General features: G+C 55.6%; 1 protein-coding gene across 5 annotated transcripts in view; it reads right to left on the reverse strand.

Annotated features, from left to right (window-relative positions):
- Positions 1 to 5,475: 5,475 nt before the first annotated feature.
- AGRN (agrin) overlaps positions 5,476 to 20,298 on the reverse strand; it is a 132,403-nt gene continuing 117,580 nt past the window's right edge. For 3 of the 5 annotated variants that reach the window (XM_074609565.1, XM_074609563.1, XM_074609566.1), the window contains 9 exons: positions 19,611 to 19,775; positions 19,088 to 19,199; positions 17,988 to 17,999; positions 16,767 to 16,883; positions 16,291 to 16,480; positions 15,467 to 15,554; positions 10,733 to 10,957; positions 10,074 to 10,177; positions 5,476 to 8,628 (listed from right to left, as the gene is read on the reverse strand). In XM_074609565.1, the coding sequence (XP_074465666.1) occupies positions 8,471 to 8,628; positions 10,074 to 10,177; positions 10,733 to 10,957; positions 15,467 to 15,554; positions 16,291 to 16,480; positions 16,767 to 16,883; positions 17,988 to 17,999; positions 19,088 to 19,199; positions 19,611 to 19,775 (1,171 nt within the window). In that variant the 3' untranslated portion in view covers positions 5,476 to 8,470. The remainder of the gene's footprint in view (positions 8,629 to 10,073; positions 10,178 to 10,732; positions 10,958 to 15,466; positions 15,555 to 16,290; positions 16,481 to 16,766; positions 16,884 to 17,987; positions 18,000 to 19,087; positions 19,200 to 19,610; positions 19,776 to 20,298) is intronic. The other 2 variants (XM_074609567.1, XM_074609564.1) reach the window with 1 other exon arrangement.

The following is a 20,298-nucleotide window of genomic DNA, read 5'->3' on the forward strand; positions in this document are numbered from 1 at the left end:
GACCCGCCCACGGGCACCCTCGGACACCCCCCCCCGGGACGGGACCCGGCAGCCCCTCGATCACACACCCCCCCGCTTCTTTCCCCCCCCCCCAAAAAAAAAAAAAAAAGAAAAAAGAAAGGGTTGGGGGAAGAGGGAGAAAAGGAGGGGAGAGGAAAAAACCCACCAGCTCGTGGGCGGAGATAAAGGCAGTTTAATAGAACAACGTCAGAAAAGGAAAATAGCAGTAATAACAATAATAATCAGAGCGGCAATAATAAAAATAATAACAATAACAGCAGCAGCAGCAGCAGCAACAACAACAACAACAACAATAATAATAATAATAATAATAATAATAATAATAATAATAATAATAGGGAGGTCATCCTTCCCCTCTGCTCTGCCCTGGGGAGGCCACAGCCACAGCTGGAGCACTGGGTCCAGTTCTGGGCTCCCCAGTTCAAGACAGAGGAGGAACTGCTGGGGAGAGTCCAGCGGAGGCTGTGAAGATGCCCAAGGGCCTGGAGCATCTCTCTGCTGGGGAAAGGCTGAGGGACCTGGGGCTGTTCAGCCTGGAGAAGAGCAGACTGAGAGGGGATCCCATCAATGCCCATCAATAGCTACAGGGCCGGGGGCAAGAGGATGGGGCCGGACTCTTCTCAGTGGTGCCCAGCGACAGGACAAGGGGCAACGGGCACAAACTTGACCGTGGGAAGTTCCATATCAACATGAGGAGGAACGTCTTTGCTGTGAGGGTGGCAGAGCCCTGGCACAGGCTGCCCAGAGAGGTGGGGGAGTCTCCGTCTCTGGAGACATTCCAATCCCGCCTGGACGCGTTCCTGTGCCACCTGCTGTGGGTGACCCTGCTCTGGCAGGGGGTGGGACTGGGTGATCTCCAGAGGTCCCTTCCAACCCCAAACATTCTGTGATTCTGTGAATAATGACAGAGGTCACTCACACCGCCCGGTGAATTGGCACCGTCCCTGTGCACATTCACGGATCCCTGCCACCTGGCTCAGCCCCTTTCGGTACTGATCGTGGCATCTATGGTACAGAATATTCCATCATTCTGCCTGTGCTCCCTCTCAGCTTGGAGTCAGCGGGGCACAATGTCCCCAGAGTGGCTTCCCTGCTCCCATCCCAACGTCAGACAGGGATGGTGACACCCAAATCTCCCGCTGGGGTAAGCTGGGACCAGGTGTGCTATAGGCCCGCTGTCCGCTATATAGAAATAGAGCGCATTTTGCCATCTGAAGTGTAAATTCAGAGGCTTTCTACAAACCCACGGCAAATATATGTTGCTTCAACCTAAAAGACAGAAATTAACCCAAAGAAATGCCCTGAATCTGGCACCTTTCATGAATGCTGGGTGAGAAAACAAAGCCAGCTGTCCAAGAGAGAGAAAAAGCCAGGATACAGCCAGCGAGCACCCCCCCGCCCCGGCCCTGAGTCTACCCGTAGTGGCAAAAATAGCAGTTTTATAACTATAATAAGACTCAGCGAATTCCGTGTCTATTCGGGGAATACCCAGAGAGTTGGCAGCAGGAGCCAGCTCATTTCTCAGCGAGGGGGGCTGGCGGGGCGCGAGCTTTCCTGCGTGCCACCGGATCGCTCACGGGGCAACAAGGACCACAGAGGCCAAATAGCAACCCTGATAACCATGACCCCCTGTCCTCTCCTTCCTCATCTCCCCTGCCACCGGGGCTCCGGCTTGCTGGGACCTTCTTTCGGAGCACTGAGGCTTCATTGTGAGGGACCGAACTGTGACTTCTGTGTGTGCCCGTCGCCTGGGTCGGCGCGGGGGGAGACACAAGACCCTTTCTGGGGGCGATGCACGTGGTCAGGGAGGGACTGATGTTCTGCTTCTTGATTAGAAACGGATCAAAAGGAAATCCCTGCAACAGATCTCTCCCCCCCACACCTGGTAAGGTACTGGTTTCTAGACTATGCAACTGGGACACAGATAACTGGTGAAAATGGTCCCCTCCTGCGCGATCTTAGCCCTTCTGACCATTGGAATGCTTCGATCCCATGGAAATCACAGAATCACAGAACGTGTTGTGTGGGAAGGGACCTCTAAAGGCCATCTCGTCCCACCCCCCTGCAGTGAGCAGGGACATCTGTAACTAGATCAGGTTGCTCAGAGCCTCATCCAGCCTGGCCTTGAACATCTCCAGGGATGGGGCCTCCCCCAGCTCTCTGGGCAACCTGGGCCAGTGTCTCACCACCCTCAGTGTAAAGAACTTCTACCCAGCAGAAATATCCAGCAGAGACATCCAGGCTTTGGTCTGGGAGCTCTCTGCAGCCAGAACATCCCATGTGGTCGGTGTTGGAATGGTGCCTGTCCCTCAGGGGACCTGCTGCAATAGAAACACACCACAGTGGAGGTGACAGAGTTCTGTGTGACCCCTCTGGCTCTCTAACCTGCTCGGTCTCAGCTGGTGGCCGGCTGGGACAGGCTTTAACGGTGGCTGGGCTAAATGCCACTTGCTAATAGGCAGGACGACGCTGGCAGCATGTCTAGGAGCGAAGACAAGTGAGAACGCTCCTGGGGAGGAATAATGTTTGTCTTGCAATTACAGAGCGTGTGCCTGGGCTGGAGAAATCCCAGGGGGCAGGGCAGAAGGTCCCCAGTGAGAACAGGGTTGAGGTAGCACCAAATGTTGGCCACTGCTGGAGGGGAGAAGCAGTCACAAGGGACAGGAGACTCGGGAGAAGGTTCATCAGGAGCCTTTGTGTCCAGGCTGATCCCTGGGTTAAGACACCAGGCTCTCCACAGGGAATGTCTCTGAAGTTCTGTGGCCAACCCTCCCAGATGCCTTTAATGTTGGCAGAGAGGACAGCTATGAAGATCCCATTTCAGCTGTGTCAGTCGCCCAGAGGAGCACCCAGTGCTCCTCAAAGTCACTTAGAATTGCCTCCCGAGCTGTTCATCGATATAGGCACGGATTCACACGCTTGCTCTTCCCTCTGCAGGCTGGGTACCAGGACACAGCCACATCACGCAGCTGGTGCTGGGAATGCAGAGGGAACAACTGGGATCCCAGTCTGACGGAAGGGAATTCCCCCAGGTGCGCTTTGGCCAGACACCGTGTTGTGGTTTGGGCCAGACTGGCTGCTGAAACCTCAAACCAGGACACACTAAACTAGTCCCATTCCCTCAGGTCCGCGTGGGGCCAGGACCCCCATGTTCCATCCCCCGGAGAGACGGCAGCCCAGCGCCACGGCGCGTGCTCGGCTGTGGGGAGGTGTTTGCGCTCCCAGCCACAGCCGCAAGAGCTCCATAAACCCTTAAATTCAGGGCATCTATGCAGCCCGTGACAGGCTCTGTTGATGAAGAGCCAGAAAGACCGCATTCATGGGCCAAGCTGTCTACTTACAAACATTGCAGTCCCTTTTCTCTCCGAAGAACCACGTTTTCCCAGCCAGAGACGCAAAGGTACGTCATTACAGAGCAGGGTGATGGATCATTTGGCAGGTAAGGAGAGCGCGGCGCGGGCAGTGGACGTGGCCAGCCCCGGGCACAGGCTGTGTCAGCAGAAGAGCAGGGAAAGGAATCCACGTCTCCCGCTCCCCACCACACACGCTGCGGGATGAGGCCACGCAGCCCAGGAGTCCAGATCTATCAAGAGCCACTGCCCCGGGATCCAGGGGAAAAGGGATGTGGGTCACAAATAGCGCCCAGCAGGGGTTTAGGTCTGGTCTGCCCTATTCCAGAAGGACTAGCCCCCACCAGCCTGGCTAGCAGCAGCACCCTCGGGCACAAGCAGGCTGATGGGTCCCTCACTTCTCACCAACCAGCTAAGCACGCAGGAAGCGGCAAAAAGCAAAAGGAGATACACGGCATCAAAGATCCACCAGATCCACCATGGGGCAGCCCTGTGAGACCATTGGCACGATCGCCAACGCAGGACACCCACTGCCCCTCGCTTCCCCCGCACCCCCCCCCACCTTCCCCCCCCAACCCCGCTGAAGCCTCCGCTGCAGAAGGACGGGGTGAGATGCTTTTAGCCCCGGGGTGAAGCTCCTGGGCACGGGAGATGCTCACAAGCTGTCGGGGCTCACTGTTCCCAGAGGTGCCAGAGCAAGCGGAGGATGGCTGAGACCCCCCAACCCCAACCGCCCTCTCCTCCTTGACGATGCCGCCCGGTGGCTCCCAGCGAGAGCCGACTGGGAAGTCGGGTTTGACGCACGTGTGGTGTGTTCCCGAGAGCTGCTCAGAGCAAGGGCTGCCAGAAAGCGTGGCCGGGCCATTCCCCTGAGTCACGCTTGCTGCCTGCCCAAGCGTGCCCCCAGTGTGGCTCCTGTCCTTCTCTCCTTCCTCTTTCCCCTCACAATGGGTTTTTCCAGCCTCTAGTAAAAAAAAATAAAATTAAAAAATAAAACCCCACAACCATCCAGCTGCTGGAGCTCGGCTTTTCCTTCTGGCCAAGACAACGCCAGCTTTTTCTCCTCCTGCTTTGCAGCAAGCTGGCGAAACGCCTGGGAAAGAGGTAGTGACTTTGCAAGCCCGTGCCTGTCGTGGCATAATAAGGTCATTGTCGAGAAGACGCTGCGCCAGGAGGCTGATCTTGAGCAAAACCATGGCCCCGGCTGCGAGTTGTGCAAGCCCCGTGGCTGCTCAGACACTGGCCTCATTGTTCCCTATTGTGAGTCTTCGGCATCTCATTGTCCATTGAAAAGCCGGTTCCTACGGAGCCGGCGCAGACACCAACCAAATCTGCATCGTCGCTGGATATCAAAACGACTCGCTTCGCTAAATTAGCTGCCTCCCAAAGGGCAGGAAACCCACGTTCTTTTCTCGCTTCGCACCACTTGGATGATCGTGAGCTCTCGGCTGAACAAAATTCTCCGCCTCCCACCTTCTTTTCTCGCAGAAAGACGAAGCTGCGGAGACGAGAGCGCCAGGGCTCCGGCCAGGTGGAAAGGCCCCATTAGGAAGACCTGGTTAGAGCAGGAACTCAGAGGCTGGTACATCTCAAACCACATCCTGCTTGCAGGCTTGCGACTGACTTTCCACGGCTCCTCGGCTTACAGAGGGTAAAACCCAGGGGAAACTGCTGCCAGCAGCGAGAAGGCGGACAAAGAGGCATCGCTTCAGTCTTGTTGACGTGTCCATGGGATACAGAGGCTCTTTGGAAAACGCTACCTCGGAAGAGGTGATAAAAGCACGCACGGCTAAGAAGGAAAAGCTAGTGGGTACCTGAAGAAGTGGTATGATTCAGAGCACGATCAGACGGCCACAGAGGAGGGGAAGTAAAGGCACACGGGAGTCTTCCTCCTACGGACGTTGCGTGGGTGGGATTAAGGTTGGCGTTGGTAAAGAGGCAGCGTTTAGGAGATAGAGCAGGTACCTGCATAAGCCACGCCGGTTCTACGGGAGACAGAGAGGGAGGCGCTGGTTTGACTTCACCCAGTACCAGGGCAGAGCAAGCGTGAGGCAACACCGTACCACACAGAATAAAAAAAAGCAACAGGCCCCTTAAAAACATATTTGATCGTTTTCAAACTTTATTTCATGGTGATTGACGAAAGACACAAGTTAGTAATGGTTATATCATGCTGCTCCTCTACTGTGCATTGCCCTTCAGAATTCGTACAGCAGTTCACAATGGTCATTAATTTACCCTATAAATGAAGCCACATGGACACCTTTTTTTTAAAAAAAAAAAAAAAGCAAAAAAAAAAACCCAGGGAAAAAACCAACAACAAACCTCAATGTCTTCTTTTTTTTTTTTTTTTTTTTGTACATACATGTTATAAATGCTATTAAAAATAAAGCCGAAGTTAAGTGCACAGCCCCTAGGGAGCACTGCTGAATCTGACCTTTGTTCAAGATGCTCGACAACGAGGACGCGAGGTCCCGTTTTAAGGCATTTCCAAGCCCCAGCAAAAGCAGACAGAGTTCTTGTTTTATTTGTTTAGTTGGTGGTTCGGGTTTGGTTTTTTTTTTGTCTTTTTTTTTTTTTTTTCCTTCTCCTTGCGGTGAGCCTGGCTTCATTTCAGTGGCATCCTAGAAAAATTAGCAGCTTCCTCTGCGTTTGCCCCTCTCCCTCCGGAGCCCTCAAGTCTCAGCCAACGCGGTTGCGTGGCCCGGCAAGAACTTGCGTCCTCCAAACACAGATGGAGGGTCTCCCGCTTCCCTCCCTTCCCACGGTCCTAATTAGCCCCCGTCTATCTACACCTGGCCATCAAAATACAGCAGGCCGTCCCTCTCACCACACAGTCACAGCACTCCCCACCAGGAGCCACAATTTATGTACAGTAGCCACCAAAAATGTGGTATTGCCACACGAACACCCCCCCACCACCACCACCACCCCCCTGGAGGCTCCATCGCACAGAGGGCGCAGCCCCCCGTGAAATATTTAACCACTGGATTTTTAGAGGAATGTCAATAGGCATAGACCAGGGAGAAGGGGGATAGATTCCTTTTAATTAAAAAAAAAAAAAAAAAAAAAAAAAGAAGAAGAAAAAAGCAACCCAAGTGGTTTTACACTACGTTCTTCCCCTTTGTCACGCCTGTGTCCTGAGCTCACCCTGAGAAAAGTAATTTGACTTTCCATGGCTCTGAATTTAGTGCCAAGAAACAACATTTGCAAAGGGCGCGCTACTTTGTAAAGGTACCCCACACGGCCTGCTAGAAATCTATGGCGAAACTGCAAAGTGATGGCACCCTGGATATTAATTAACACTTGTTACCTGGCGGGATCCTTCAGATTAATTCCGCACGGTCCGTAACGGCTGGTTTAACACAGAGCAATGCCAACTGCCATCCCGGGGGGGGAAAAGGGACACAGTTGTGTCCCAGTGGTAGGAGGGGACACAGATGCCACGCGGCATCAGTAGATTCTTCCCATGGAGAAGGAAGCTGAATGGAGCGGGTCGTTCCTTTCGCAGCTACAATCCATTTGTTCTTCTCCTGCTTCCAGGAGATTCCGTTTTCGCACGCAAACGCGGGGCCCATTGACAGACGCTCCCAACCACCCAGACATTCATTCCGGAACACACACACTGGCTTTGTAACTGGCACCACGGTATTTGCTTTCAAGATTTGCATGGAGGAAGAAAATACTTTAAAAAAAAACCAAAACAAAACAAAACACAACACACACAACCCTCCTCCCCAACACTCCTGCCTCACGCCCCATTTCAGCTCTTGCTGCTGGGCTGGCAGCCTCCGGAGGAGCTTTGATCCCGGCGTGGAAGACCCTGCATTGCACTGGACATTGCAAAAAAAAAAACCCCACCAATTTAAAGTCCAATTGCTCCAATAAACTCCAATTACTCTTCACGGGAGAGGCTCTAATACCAGCTCTACAGAGACCCACGTGCTGGCAAACGTCCTCATGGCAGATAGAGGGGACAAGTCGTGCCCGGAGGCTGGAAAACGGACGTGGGTCATGGAAGGACACATCCAACAGATTATTTTTTTTTCTTTTTTTTAAAGCGAAAAGGGACCCATTCCCTGTGGCCTCGCAGCCCGTTTGACGGCGCTGGAAGAGGGAGAGGACTTCCAGCTCTTGAAGACGCGCTGCAAGTTCTCCCCAGCGCCCGGGAGGGCAACGCTTGGTACACAGAAGCTCTTGGGAAGAGCAGCCAGGGCAAGCAGGTGGTTAGGACATGTCTGGATAAACACAAAGCGTGGAAATGAGGTTTCACAGCTGCTTCTGCACGTGTCCAAGAGGAGGAGGAGGAGGAGAGCCAACAGAGAAATCAACGTGTCCCCCCACAGCACCTCTCAGTCCAGCAAACAGTCATAAGACAACCAAAGAGCAATGCTTCTCTGCCTGCTCAGAGCAGACCTTGGTCTCTCTTCCAGTGCATGGCATCCCTGATTTTAACAGAGCATAAAGGAGAAAAGCACTTGAGATCCTTACACACATAAATTATAGTGAGAGGAAGGGCGGGGGGGGAGGAGGGAGACAGGGTGAACACGGGGCCAGGAGAAGGCTCGGCAGGGTGGCGATTCCCACTTCTCTGATGGCCACTGCCCTGCTCACCCAGCACCGCAGAGGGGGCTTTGGGGGCCAGGCCCGAGGTGGGAAGGCGGTGAATCCACGAAGGCCACGCATCTCGCCAGCACCAGCATCCTTTCCCCCCGCAGGCATGAACAACAACCCAAGAACGCAAGTAAGGAGAGAGAAAAACAACTTCCCCCACCTCCCCCCCCTCAAAAAAAAAAAAAAAAAAAAGAAGCTTCAAGTATGAATAAAGATTTACAATGCAGGTGCAACGGGGAAGTTCTTCTGTCACTTCTTGGAGACTTGGTTCAAGGTTTGTTCTTTGTTGCTGCTGTTTGATTATAAGAGTCTGACTGACCTGGATAGACTGCAACCGAACAAATAACCCAAAAGAAAAGGTGTTTCCTCCCCTCCCTTTCCCCCCTTCCCCCCCAAAATATAAAAAGCAATAAGTTTACAAAAATAGAAAATAATTACAGCAATAGGCAGGAGGGAGGGAAGGAGAAGGAAGGGTCCCTGGGGGTCTATTTGGCTGAGCAGTGTAATATCGTGGGGTTGTTTAAAGCGTCCTCCACCAGATGCAGTTCTTGGCGGTCGACAATCACGTCCCTTATGCAGCCAATAAAGCCGGTGCTGTAGGCCTTGGGCAGCTTGTGAGCCACGCTCAGCTTCTCCATTCCCCCTGCAAGAGACAGCCAGAAGGTCGGGTGGGAAGGCAAAGGACACGCACGAACGCCCTCAACAGCGGGGGAAAACCACCTCCCTCCTGGCCAGTATTTATTTTCACTTAAATCAGAGAAATGCCAGTTCCAACCAATATATACAGGTTTCCTCAAGACGCTTAAGCCACTAACTTGCGTTCTAAAACACCAATCCAACTTAAAATACTTCATTTCTTCGGCGGTTGGTCCCAAATTCAAACTAAATTTTCTTTCAGCTGCTGAAATGTCCAACATGGCTCATTCCAGGCCCTGAAATTACAAAAGGCTGATTGCAAACAAAGACTTTGGAAGAGCCAGTGGGGCAGCCAAGCAAAAATTCCTCATGGAAAAATTCTGCTTTCCTCATAACTTCTAGGTTGATTTCAGAATGAGAAAAGGCGTCTGGGATAGCGTCTTTTCAGAGGTAAGGCTACCTTTTTGAACGTGAACTCTTTGTGCCTTCTTTGTGACTAACTTTCAGGTTAGACCTGAAACTATGGGCTTAGACTGGGAAGATAAGAACAGATGCTTCTGAAAAGCGTGAACAGAATCCAATGCACTGATTCTTCGTTACAGATGATCGCAATCCCCAGACGAACATTTCTGCCCATTGATTTCTGTGGCCCTTGCGGCCCTTTGCAATCCTGCACGCCAGGGCTGCTGCAGCCCCTGCCTGAGGAGGAACCTAGTTGCATTTTAACGCAATTATCCTACGCTGATGGGTGCACTTTTTGCCCATTGGAGCTGTTACAGAACAAACGTAACCTCTGTCTGCGCTGACAGATCTGCCACAGGCAGCGCGAGATAGATGGAACGGGCCGAACTCTGTTTGCAGGAGCAAAATCCTTACGTCAACACAAATGGAACCAACTCTGCTGCACACACGGGCTCGTTCTGGCGTGCCTGCTTCTTCTGTTATGCAAATAAAGCAACATTTAAACTCCGGGTATTTATATATTTCCAGACAGAAGTGCCCTTCTCTCAGTTCAGCCATTTCCCCGTTGGGTACCAGAGTTACCCAAGCAAGAACCATTTGGGAGGCTCGTGAACCGACGGGGGCTCCCGCAGGTGAGGGAATCGGGCAGATGGGAGCGCTCCCGGTTTGCAGAGGGAGAGGGTGCTCCATGCCATGGGCAGCAGGGGATCCAGAGCCGCAGACCAGCCAACGGCTCTCTTCAGGGGACATGGTGACATGGAAAGGACTGGCATTTGGCAAAGCCAACCCTTCATCCCTCAGCTGTCACCAGTATCCTGCCCTAGTAGGCAGAGAACGAGCAGGGGACGTTTTAGGTCAAACTTGTCGACTCCACCTGGCAGGCAAAGGTGTCCCATTTGAACAAGTGAGGGAGCATCAATGTCCCAGCTCCGGCTCTGAGCCTCTCGGCGAGGGGCACCGAGGAGGTTCACGCTTTCCATGCCGACTTACCCAGCCACAGGGCCCCGTCTGTATCTAGCTGTGTCGCACCAAGCGGAGAAGAGCCAGCGATGGGGGCTTCATTGCCGACTTGAAGGGAGCCTTCTCTCTGTACCCTGCTCCCGGGGGGAGGGAAGAAGAAACAGAAGGTGATTAGCAACCTGAGAGGAAAAACCCAGAGCTGGCCGCGGCTTTACGCTAAACCCAGGCACTGGGCACCATCAGCCCTTCTTCACCTGGAGGGGAGCGGGGAGCAGAGGGCATCTCGCAGCCCTGCCAGCGGCCACGGCTTCCTCCAGCCCCATCCGCAGAAATCCCCGGCATGCCAGCCGCATGATCCGCTCACCGCTCCCACCACCAATAAAAATAAAAAAAGACGGCTCGGGCTCAACCCGAACAGAATGTCAAACCCTCAGCCAGCTAAAATAAAAGGCACGAACCTTTCGTACCTCCTTGAGCCTGCCCCTTTGACATTTCCAGGCGTGTCACAACACGCGCCCCTCCAACGCGGCACTGCCCACATGCCTCTCCTCTATTATTATCATCCAAGAAGAGGAGTGACCCTTGGGGATCACAGGGCACGGAGCCACGGCCATGACTCAGGCTCCCTAATCCACAGCTTGCCCATCCCAGAGCAATCCGCCACGGTCCCACTCTCCCCTCCTTCACACCTGTACGCTTTGATATGAATCCACTGGTTGGTGTTGACTGGGACCGTGGATCGTAGGATGACTGGCTTGGAGCCGAGATCGTAGGTCATTTGTACGAAGCCATCCACGATGGCGAGGGCGATGTAGTCTGAGCGCTCCAGCCCTTTCCCGCTCCACAGGATCAGCCCCTGCGTGGCTTCTGTTTTGATGCTTAGTTCAAAGTGGTTCGATTGCAAGGCCTTCTCGCTGCACGGGGAGAAGACAGGGCAGAGTTAACACACGTGGCTACAAAAGCAACAGGCAGCCAGTCAGCTCCTCAGGGCAGCTTTCTCTGACCCCAGCCAACCAGCTCACCTGCTGAGGACAACCTTCAACCAACCTTTGGCATCAGGGGTCTCAGTCCCTACCTGCTGCCCTTGAGGGGTCGTAGCCTTTGCGATAGCCCAGGGCTGCTCAGAAGGCCTGGTGCATGGTGGGGGGAGCAGATGGAAAGCTCTGAACCAGGCCATGGGATCAAAGAAATGGCCCTCTGGAGGTCTCTAACCCCTTCAGAGTAGGACCAGTGCCAGTGCTAGATGTGGGCAGCTGCGGCTCTGCCCAGCTGAGCTTGGGAACACCAAGAATGGAACTTCTCCATCCTCCTGCTGACCTGAGCGGGGGCTGCACAGTTCTCCTGGGGATGAAGCATTTGCCCCAACATCCAGCTTGAACCTCCAAAGACACAGCCTTGGGCTACTGCCCCTGGCTTCTGCCCTCCATGGAGCATGAGGTTCAGACACATCAACCCCTGCAAGCTGTGACACACAAGTCTTGGTTTTGCCTCCTCACACGCAGGCACTGAAGGAGGAGGTCTCTTACGTGGGGTGGTGAATGGTATCCTGCTGGCCCCAATCTGACCAGCAGAAGGGTTTTCCCCACAGAGCTGCCTTTGATTTGAGAGAGGTCAGAACAAAGAGGGCTCTGTTGGCCACATCGGGAGGGCTGCGGGCAGCAGCTAAGCTGGGATCAACACCATTCCACCATCCTGCTGGCAGGTGTCTGAGGCGCAAGCAGAGCTGGGGTCCCTGGGGACCACCGCTCCCCACGCCATCACCACACAGCCATCAGCCTCGGGGACATCTGCTTTACACCACTGCCTCTGCTTCCCCAAAGCCCAACGGGAACCTGAGGCTGGGGACCATGAGGTGATGAGCACCCTGCTGTTTGATGGGGATGGAGACCGTCCCCAGAGGCAGAAAGCCTTCTTTCTCCTGGACATGGTGTCTTTTCCCAAGGGAGGAATGAAGGAAGGAGAGGATTTCCCCCACATTGGCATCCCCATGTTTGCTTGGTCCCTTCTGGAACCGGCAAAAGGCTCTTGGCAAAGGTTGCCATATGGAGTCACCACCCGCTCTCCTGGGATGCTCTGAGACAATGTGCACACATAGACCAGACAACATGGGCAACACAGACAGCTTTTTATTCCCAAGGGACACTGCATCCAAAGGGCTGGATGGGGGCTCTGCGTGAAGCCCGCTGTACCGTCACGGTAACTCAGCCTCTCCCCTCTCTTGTAGCTATTTGCTGTCTCGGTCCCCAGGAGCAAGGGCCAGAGCAGGAGCTGCTGTTCCTATGCTGGAGGGACAGGGCTGGCTTCGCCTTTACTCCCATCATTTGCAGAGCTGTATCCCTTACAAATAAAAAGCTGAGGGTATGGACACACAGAACACGCACAGAGACAGAGACATGCTGAGGCAGCAACAGCAGAGCACGAGACACGAGAGCTGAGAGCCCGGCACAGACTCACCTGAGCTCCGCAGGATAGTCCGGCGCTTCGGGACTTAGATGCGGGAAGAAAGGGGAGCATGCGATAAGCGCAGGACAGCGGAGGAGACCCTTCCCTCCCACCCCGCTCACGGACCGGGAACGGCCCTGCTCCACAGCGACAGCTTTTCACCCTACACAATGTCCAACCTGAGCAAACCGCCCAGCACCAGCCGGAAAGCCGCAGCCAGGGTCCTTGGGGATGAGCTTCCTCGAGCCAGGGAGAAAAGTTTGCAAGTTGTTGCTTAGCCAGGGGGAGCAGAATAATGGCAAAGAGGGAACACAGCCCTGTCCCAGTGGTACAGGGGCCCTGCAACGCCCTCCTGGGTCAGGACCATCAGTGTTCCCCCACTGGGCACCCATTGCTGCCCTGCTGGGATGTTTATCCCAGGGCAGGACAGAGGGTGGCACTGCTGGTGGAAGGGAGCTTTTGGTCCATGAGGACCCTTTTCCTGGGCAATGCCTGCGGGGGTTCTCAGGCTGGTCCTTTGTGATGCTGCAGAACGGGCTCCCATCTAGGCAGAGAGCCGAATCCACACCTACGGCCTCTGAGTCAGCCTTGGGGCACTTGGGGGCGCAGGGAGAAGGGGAAACCCAGGACTACAGCTGTCCTGCCGGCACTGCGTGACGAGCCCAGCATTACGATCAGCTCTAACATGATGTATATATAAAAATGTACATTCAAAAAATAAAACCACCCCAAACCTACAGGCATGTCACGGCCAGCAGAGCCCAGAGAGGCAGTCGGAGTGTTGGTCCTGCCCAAGGCACACCCCGGTGTCTGCCTGGAGGCAGAAGAAACTACTTTTTATGGGCAGCCCAATGGGTCCTTTGGCCCTGGCGGGGCTAGAGAGTGCCGCTGCCAAATCCCAGCAGAGGGATCCGGGGAAAAGCGCTAAGCATCCCTCGCAGGATGGGGCATGAACAGCCAAAATAGGCTGGCGCAGGCGGGGAGGAGGCTGGGAATGGTGAACACCCCCGCCCTTTGCAGAGCACGGGGAGAGGCAGGACACAGAGGCAGCAGCTTTCCGCTCCTCCGCAGGGATGCGGCTCATGCCTGTGCAGAGGGACAGGCTGGGCACTCTGCCACGTGGCAGGGTTGTCCTGCAGGCCACTACATGCCCCTCCTTGCTGTAGGGCACCATCATCTAGCTTAGAAGGATGCTTGGCTCCTAGAATGCCCTTTCGAAAAACACCAGAGCAACCCAGAGCACCTCCCAAATGGCTGTGGACATGCAGCTGACGGGCTCTGCGGCACCCTAGGCGTTGACATGCATGCGTGCACGCAACTCAGCCTCCCCAGCTTCTGTCTGACCCCAGCTTGCAGAAAATGAGGTGAAATGGGGATGTGACCGGCAGGTATCACTCAAAGCCTCCCCCACACCTTGAGGAATACAGCTGCATCAATCAGCGCTTCTCTTCCACTCCTGCTATTCAGCAAGACAGACAGAGAGCAGGTTAACAGCTGTCAAGGCTGTTTGAGGGAAAGAACATCTGCCCAGGCCCTTCTTCTGCCCTACTGGCCACACGGCATGTTGTGAGGGGTTGGCCAGGCCACCCACCCCCGACTGGGGAACATTCTCCCAGCACCCAGCCTGGCCTCCTGGCTACGGCAGCAACGCCACGTTCATGTTGGAAAAACCAGGGCGGGATTAGCATCCCGTACTTCCATCGCCAACGCTTTTGCCGCTGATGGAAGAGTTAAGTCGCAGGAACTTTCTTCCTCTATGCTTACCCAGTTAAACTAAGGCTAAGTTGCAGCATGCTGCAGGGACAACTGACCGCTCCCTGCCGTGTCCTGAGCTGCAGTACCTGCGTCCTCCTCACCCTGGAACGGGAACGCCTGCCCGTGGCAGATCCCTGGGATAATGCCCGTATCCCCCCTCCCACCCCTGCACGGGCTGGCGGTCAGGGTGGCGATGGGAGAGGTGGTGGAGGGCAGATGGCTGGAGGAAGGACTACTTACGCGGGGATCTCATTGGTCAGGTGGCTTGAAAACAAAGAAACAAGGACATTGAGAAGAGACGGACAGACAGAGACTGACAAACAACAGCTCAAACACAGACACCCTCCCCAGGCAGGGTGTTTGGGCAGCCGGGAAGCTGAGGGTGGAAGAGGCAGATGGATAAAGCCTTATCCAGTGCCCTGTCCCAGTGCCGTGGAGCTGGGAATTAGCCGCAGGGGCTGTAGGAGCACCGGGCCAGGCTAGGATGGGTACCGAGCCAGACTGCAGTGGACCAAGAGTCTCCCGCAGGAGAAATACCCATCCCAGAGGCTGAAGAGGACCTCAGGCAGCAGCTCTGTACCGGGCTCTGCCTAACTTCAGAGAGAAGCCCCAGGGACCAGTAGAGCCACGGAGACCTCAGGGTCCAAACACGAACCCCTAGCCCATGGTCAGGGTCGAACAGATGCTGGAGAAAACTGGCCAGGTCCCACAGCAGCGACGACGGCCCGTCCCTGCTGGCAGAACCAACCCTTGCTGTGCAAACAGCCAGGGAGATGAAGGAGCTGGCAGACAGGCGTGAAACCACAGGCAGAGCTCCCTCTCCCCTCAGCACAGCTCACCCAGCCCGCAACCCATTCCTGAGCACCTGGGCAAAGGAAGGCACCAACCAGGAGCAGGGCACAGGCCACAAGAACCATCTTCATGGGGTGTACTCAGCCAGCTTCATCCCCTTCCCAAACCCAGACCATGCTAACCCAGAAGGTGGCCCACACGCTGCAGAACGAGAGCATCCAGACCTGAAGTTGGCCAGGCGCTGCCGTTGTGGGGAAAGCCCTCTGCCAACAAGGCAGCCTTAGAGGGAAGGGCTGGAAGCAAATGCTCACGGCCCCAGTTTGGCTTGCTCCTCTTTGACTTCTCTCTTTGGGCTTCTTCAGTCCTAGCTCTTTCTCCTGCTAACAGCCCTAACTCCTTGGTTTGACCTTGGTTCAGCTCAGCAGCCAAGTTACCTCTTTGTCACGGCATTGTGGTACTCCATATATGTCCTACCATCAAAAGCAATGGCCTCTGCGTCTCCGGCAGCCTTCTCAATGATCACTGGAGGTGGGAAAAAGAAGAGCTGTCAGGCAACGTAGCATGGCCTGTCTGTCCTTGGAGACTAGGAAAAATCCCCCTTTACACTGAGCATTCATAACAGGACGAAGGCATGCAAAAACCTGCCATCCCCTGGGGCATGGCAGCACTATGGCTCTCTAAGCAAGCCCCTGGAAAGGTTTTGCTGTGGCTTTAGAGCCCGTGAGATTGGATCATCTCCCTGTTTTGCAGCCAACTGTCATGAAATCTGCAGCATTGTTGGTTTTCTGGCTGAAGCTGGGGAGGAACCTGGACTTGGTGACGGCCCAAGTCCTAACCTCAGGAGGTAGCGGGAAAGAAACCCTGCTCTGGAGACAGCTAGGCGTTGCTCAGGCCCTCCAGGTGAATCTGCTACGGCACCAAACCACCTTTCCCTGCCCCAGGCTGCTTCAAGCGAGCACAGCAAGCCAGGAGGAGGTGACAGGGCTGGGTGATCTACCCGTGGGCAGCAGGATTTGCCCTGCCCCGTGCAGTGTAATGCCTGCATTTCTGAGAAACGGCGCAGCCCCGACTCCCCGGCAGTGCCAGCCTGCAAATGCCCCAGCTTGTTTCCCCTGGATCCCTCCCAGCAGCCGCCACAAGGACAGGATCTCAGGCGGTGCACTGTCCTGCTGCCACCAGCTAGTCATCGAAGACGTTTCATGGCCGCGTCTGGCTAGTGGGTGAGGGTCCACGTCCAGCCCTACCCTGCCCATCTCACCTTTCTCGCAGTGAGCCCCGGAGAAGCCCCGCTGGCAGGCACACTCGTAGCTCTCTAACCGGGGGCTGCAAGTGCCTCCGTTCTGGCAAGGATTGGGTTTTCGGGTACAGGGGTGGCCTCGGAAGGGGGAGATCTCAATGGCGCTGCGGATGTTCTGCTCCTTCAGCACAGGCACCCCCTTGATGGAGATCTGGCAGGAAGGAGCACAAGAGTGAGCCTTCACCGCCCCACCTCTCTGTAGGGCTGGCGGGGGGACAGACGCCAGCAACACTGGGGGAAAGGGGGAGATGGGAATCCAGCCCCAAGCCCCACGTATTCCTGTGGTGGACCCCCACCACCCCTGCTACCACTTTTCAACTGGGTGCTGCTGGGGCAGCCCTCTCCCAGACTTGTCTTCACCGTCCTCCAGCGATGGCAGTGCAGATGGCACGTCTCCCAGCCAGATGCCTGCCCCAGGCTGCCCAGTAAGGCCTTACCCTCTGCACAGCTCCATCGAAGCTGGTGGAGATGGCAGCTGCTCGAGCTAGCTTGCTGAAATCAGGGGCTCCCCCAACGTAAAATGGCTCCTTCAGGTTCAGGAAGGTGTGAGGCACCTGGGGAGGAGAGGGGAGAAGATGAGATGGAGAAGATGTCAGGCTATCCCAGGCAGCACTGCAGGCAGAGCGGGCACCCTTGCACAACCAGAAGCTGGGCTGGTGGGAAGGAAAGCAACACCCGCCGGTCCCCCATGCTCCCTCCCTCACGGCATGGGCTGTGTCCTGGGGCAGGGCTGGCCGCCACTAGCCAACTCTATGGAGGCCAGAGGAGGAGAGCCCCTTGGAAAGGATGCCAGGGGCAGGCAGGCAGGAGGTGGCCTTGGCATCCCGCCTGGGACCAGGTCCCCACCTTCTCCTCTGCTCCCTGTGCTGCTCCTGCCGGCCGCCCTGCCCTCCCCACCCCGTACACCCTGCAGCCTCCCTGCCCTGCAAATGCTGCTTCAGTCTCACCAGGACTAACGTCTGAACCCAAACTCATACCGGAGGGTTTCAGTTTGGGTTCATCCGGCTGCTACAGGTCCCCTATAGCAAATGGCTCGAGGAGGTTTCTCCTGCATAGACTCATCGCACGTGTTGGGTTGGAAGGGACCTCTAAAGGCCATCTCGTCCCACCCCCCTGCAGTGAGCAGGGACATCTGTAACTAGACCAGGTTGCTCAGAGCCTCATCCAGCCTGGCCTTGAATGTCTCCAGGGATGGCCATCTCACGTGGCTGTGAGTTTGGAGGAGAAGGACCCCCCTCCTCACTGTCACCCAGCAGCCCCAGTTGCCCACCACCGCAAGTCCCAGGTGAGTCTTCAGCCACACGCTTCACCGGGCACATGACAGGAGCGATGTCCCCTCCTGTGCGCCTGGGACGGACCCAGAGGCACAGCAGTGAGGCAAAGATGGAGTTATATGAATCACTAGCTAATGCTTGGTGGAGTTAACACGAGAAACATGACCGGATTAATTGAAATGCTTCCAAAACAAAATGTAACAACTGGCTGAAAATTAATGACGGAAGAGGAAACGAGTGCCTCTAATCTACAGAGATCCTAAAGCTGCTTGGTCAGATGGGAAGGGGAGTGGGTGAAACACTGAGATCTGAATGGAAAACAAAAAGGAACAACGTGCCAATGGCAGATGAGATGGAGGTGCAGTGGGTCATACTTATCTTTACCTTACGGGATTTCTGGGATCCAGACAGCAGGGGAGGGAAAAATACAAATGAAAATCAAAGGGAGAGAGAGAGAGAGAAAGACAAAAGGGAGATCAGTGGGTAACATCGTAACATGCAGGGCTGCAAGACCACGGCTGCCACCAGTGCCCGCGGTGGCCAGGGACGGGGAAGGGGAGCCGCAGAAGACCACAGGAGGGGTTGCTGCCACCCTGCCAACCAGGGGCAACCCTGCTTGGAGAGAAGCTCGAAAAGACGAGAGTGAGGGGAGGAAGACATCATCCCTTCATTTTGCAGGAATGCTGCATAACCTTGATGCTGCGCTATGTGGAGCTTAAGGATGAGTTCAGCAGCAGTTGCGGCTTTTCAGTATCAGCTTCCCCGCTGGAAAGGCGGATGAAAGGCAGGCCAGTGGCTTTGCCATGAAACCCTGGGGAACCGCTGTTTGTGTGGAGACAGAAGTACAGAGGGGACAGGACACGGGAGAAATCAGAGAGGTAAGCTGCCAGCTTGGGAACAGAGGAGAAGGCACCGATGGATTCAGCAGCAAAGGCACAACGGGGCTTTCACTACTCCCTGACCTCCTCCCGGCCGGGCTCCCAGCACTGGGGAGGGCTCTGGAGCATCACGGGCACAGGCTGAAACCCACACGGGGCCAACACAGTGGCTACCGCTTCCCTTGGCTGCAAGGGTGCCTTGCGTACCTGCCCCGGTACAGGGAGACTCGGGGACCTGCAAAAAAAGGGCGTGCGTGCATGTGTGCGAGGGGGACTCAGTCAAACACATCCCCGAGACCAAAGCCCCAAGAATCAGGGCGTGCGTGTCACTGGGAAAGGGGCTGCAGCTCTGTGGGGTGGGGGACAAGGAGGGAGGAAGAGCTGGAAGAGGTGTGCATTGCTGTCCTACAGCTGCAGAGCAGCTAAAGAGGGGCAGGCGAGCTCTGCCCTGAGCGTCCTTTTTTCCCCAGGTCTTGCCCGCTCCTCCTCCACCCTTAAAGCCACGCAACACAGGGATTAAAAGCCCATGAGCCTGGGAACTTCATTTCACACACGAGAGGAGCAGGGCTGGAAGCCCAGAGAGCTCTCCCTTGCTCATCAACGTACCGGTGACTCTCCCATCACCCTCTCGCCGTTGTTGATCCGCATTACCCCTTTGCGCCCATTCCTCTCCAACAAGACACTTATCCAGGTGTTGAGGGGAACCGGCTCTTTGCTCCTGGTGGTGAGAAGAGAGGAGAAGACACATGGGTGAGAGCTCTGCTGTCACCACCTGCAAACACGGTGCTGGAAACATCCCCTGATCAGCTTGGGCTGCCTGGGCCACCACAGCTTGACCAGCTTGGGCTGCCCCAGCTCGCAGCCATGCAGAGAGCCCGGCATCATCCCGGGGAAGAGGTACAAGCCCAGCTCTGCCCTGCCCCACGTCGGGACAGCCGACCAAGAGCCATCACTGCAAACAGCCAAGGCTGGTATGAAGCCTGCTAGCCTCTGCTTCCTTACAGTTTTCTGGGATGGGGAGCTCAAAGCCAGTGCTGGACATTGAAAGCCACCACCGTCCCTTCTCCTGCCTCCGTCACCCACCACCACCACCCTGACGAGCGGGTCCCCAGCCCGCAGCCCACCCTACCTGAGCACAGCAGCCCCTTTGCCCAGGTCATATCTGTACTCCAGGTAGCCATCGTGTAAGGCCAGAGAGACAAAGTCCCCTTTGCCATCTGTCTTCTGCCCGTTGTAGAAGATCATGCCGCTGGGGTTCTTGGCCAGGAACACAACTTCCATGGACATTTTGTCCCTGAGGAGAGAAGGATTATGGATACCCTCTAATCCAGCTGCCCATGTGCTCTCTTCCCTCCACCCCTGTGTGACAAGTCCTCCCTGGAAGACCTCTGCTTGCCTTGAGACTACAGGTATGGAATCATAGAATGGTTTGGGTTGGAAGGGACCTTAGAGATCATCTCGTTTCACCCCCCTGCCCTGGGCAGGGACACCTCCCACCAGCTCAGGTTGCTCCAAGCCCCGTCCAGCCTGGCCTTGAACCCCTCCAGGGATGGGGCACAGAGATAGGTATGGCAGAGATGCCACTCCTGTAAGGCACCCTCGCCAGGTGAGAGACACATCTGCCACGTTCAGGATGCTGCTCTGCGGTGCCTATTTCCCCAGCCCAACCCAACGCCAAGCCCCAGGGAGCGTTGCTGGCTCAGTTTGGCTACAGGGATTCTGGCGATGCCAGTCCCTCTGCACAAAACCTCCAAAACCTGGCGAAAGGGAAGACCTCTAGGGAGAGCCAGCGAGGATCAGCGCACCAGTTCTCTCCC

Source organism: Larus michahellis, chromosome 16 (assembly GCF_964199755.1).
Source record: "Larus michahellis chromosome 16, bLarMic1.1, whole genome shotgun sequence".
Taxonomy (NCBI): Eukaryota; Metazoa; Chordata; class Aves; order Charadriiformes; family Laridae; genus Larus; species Larus michahellis.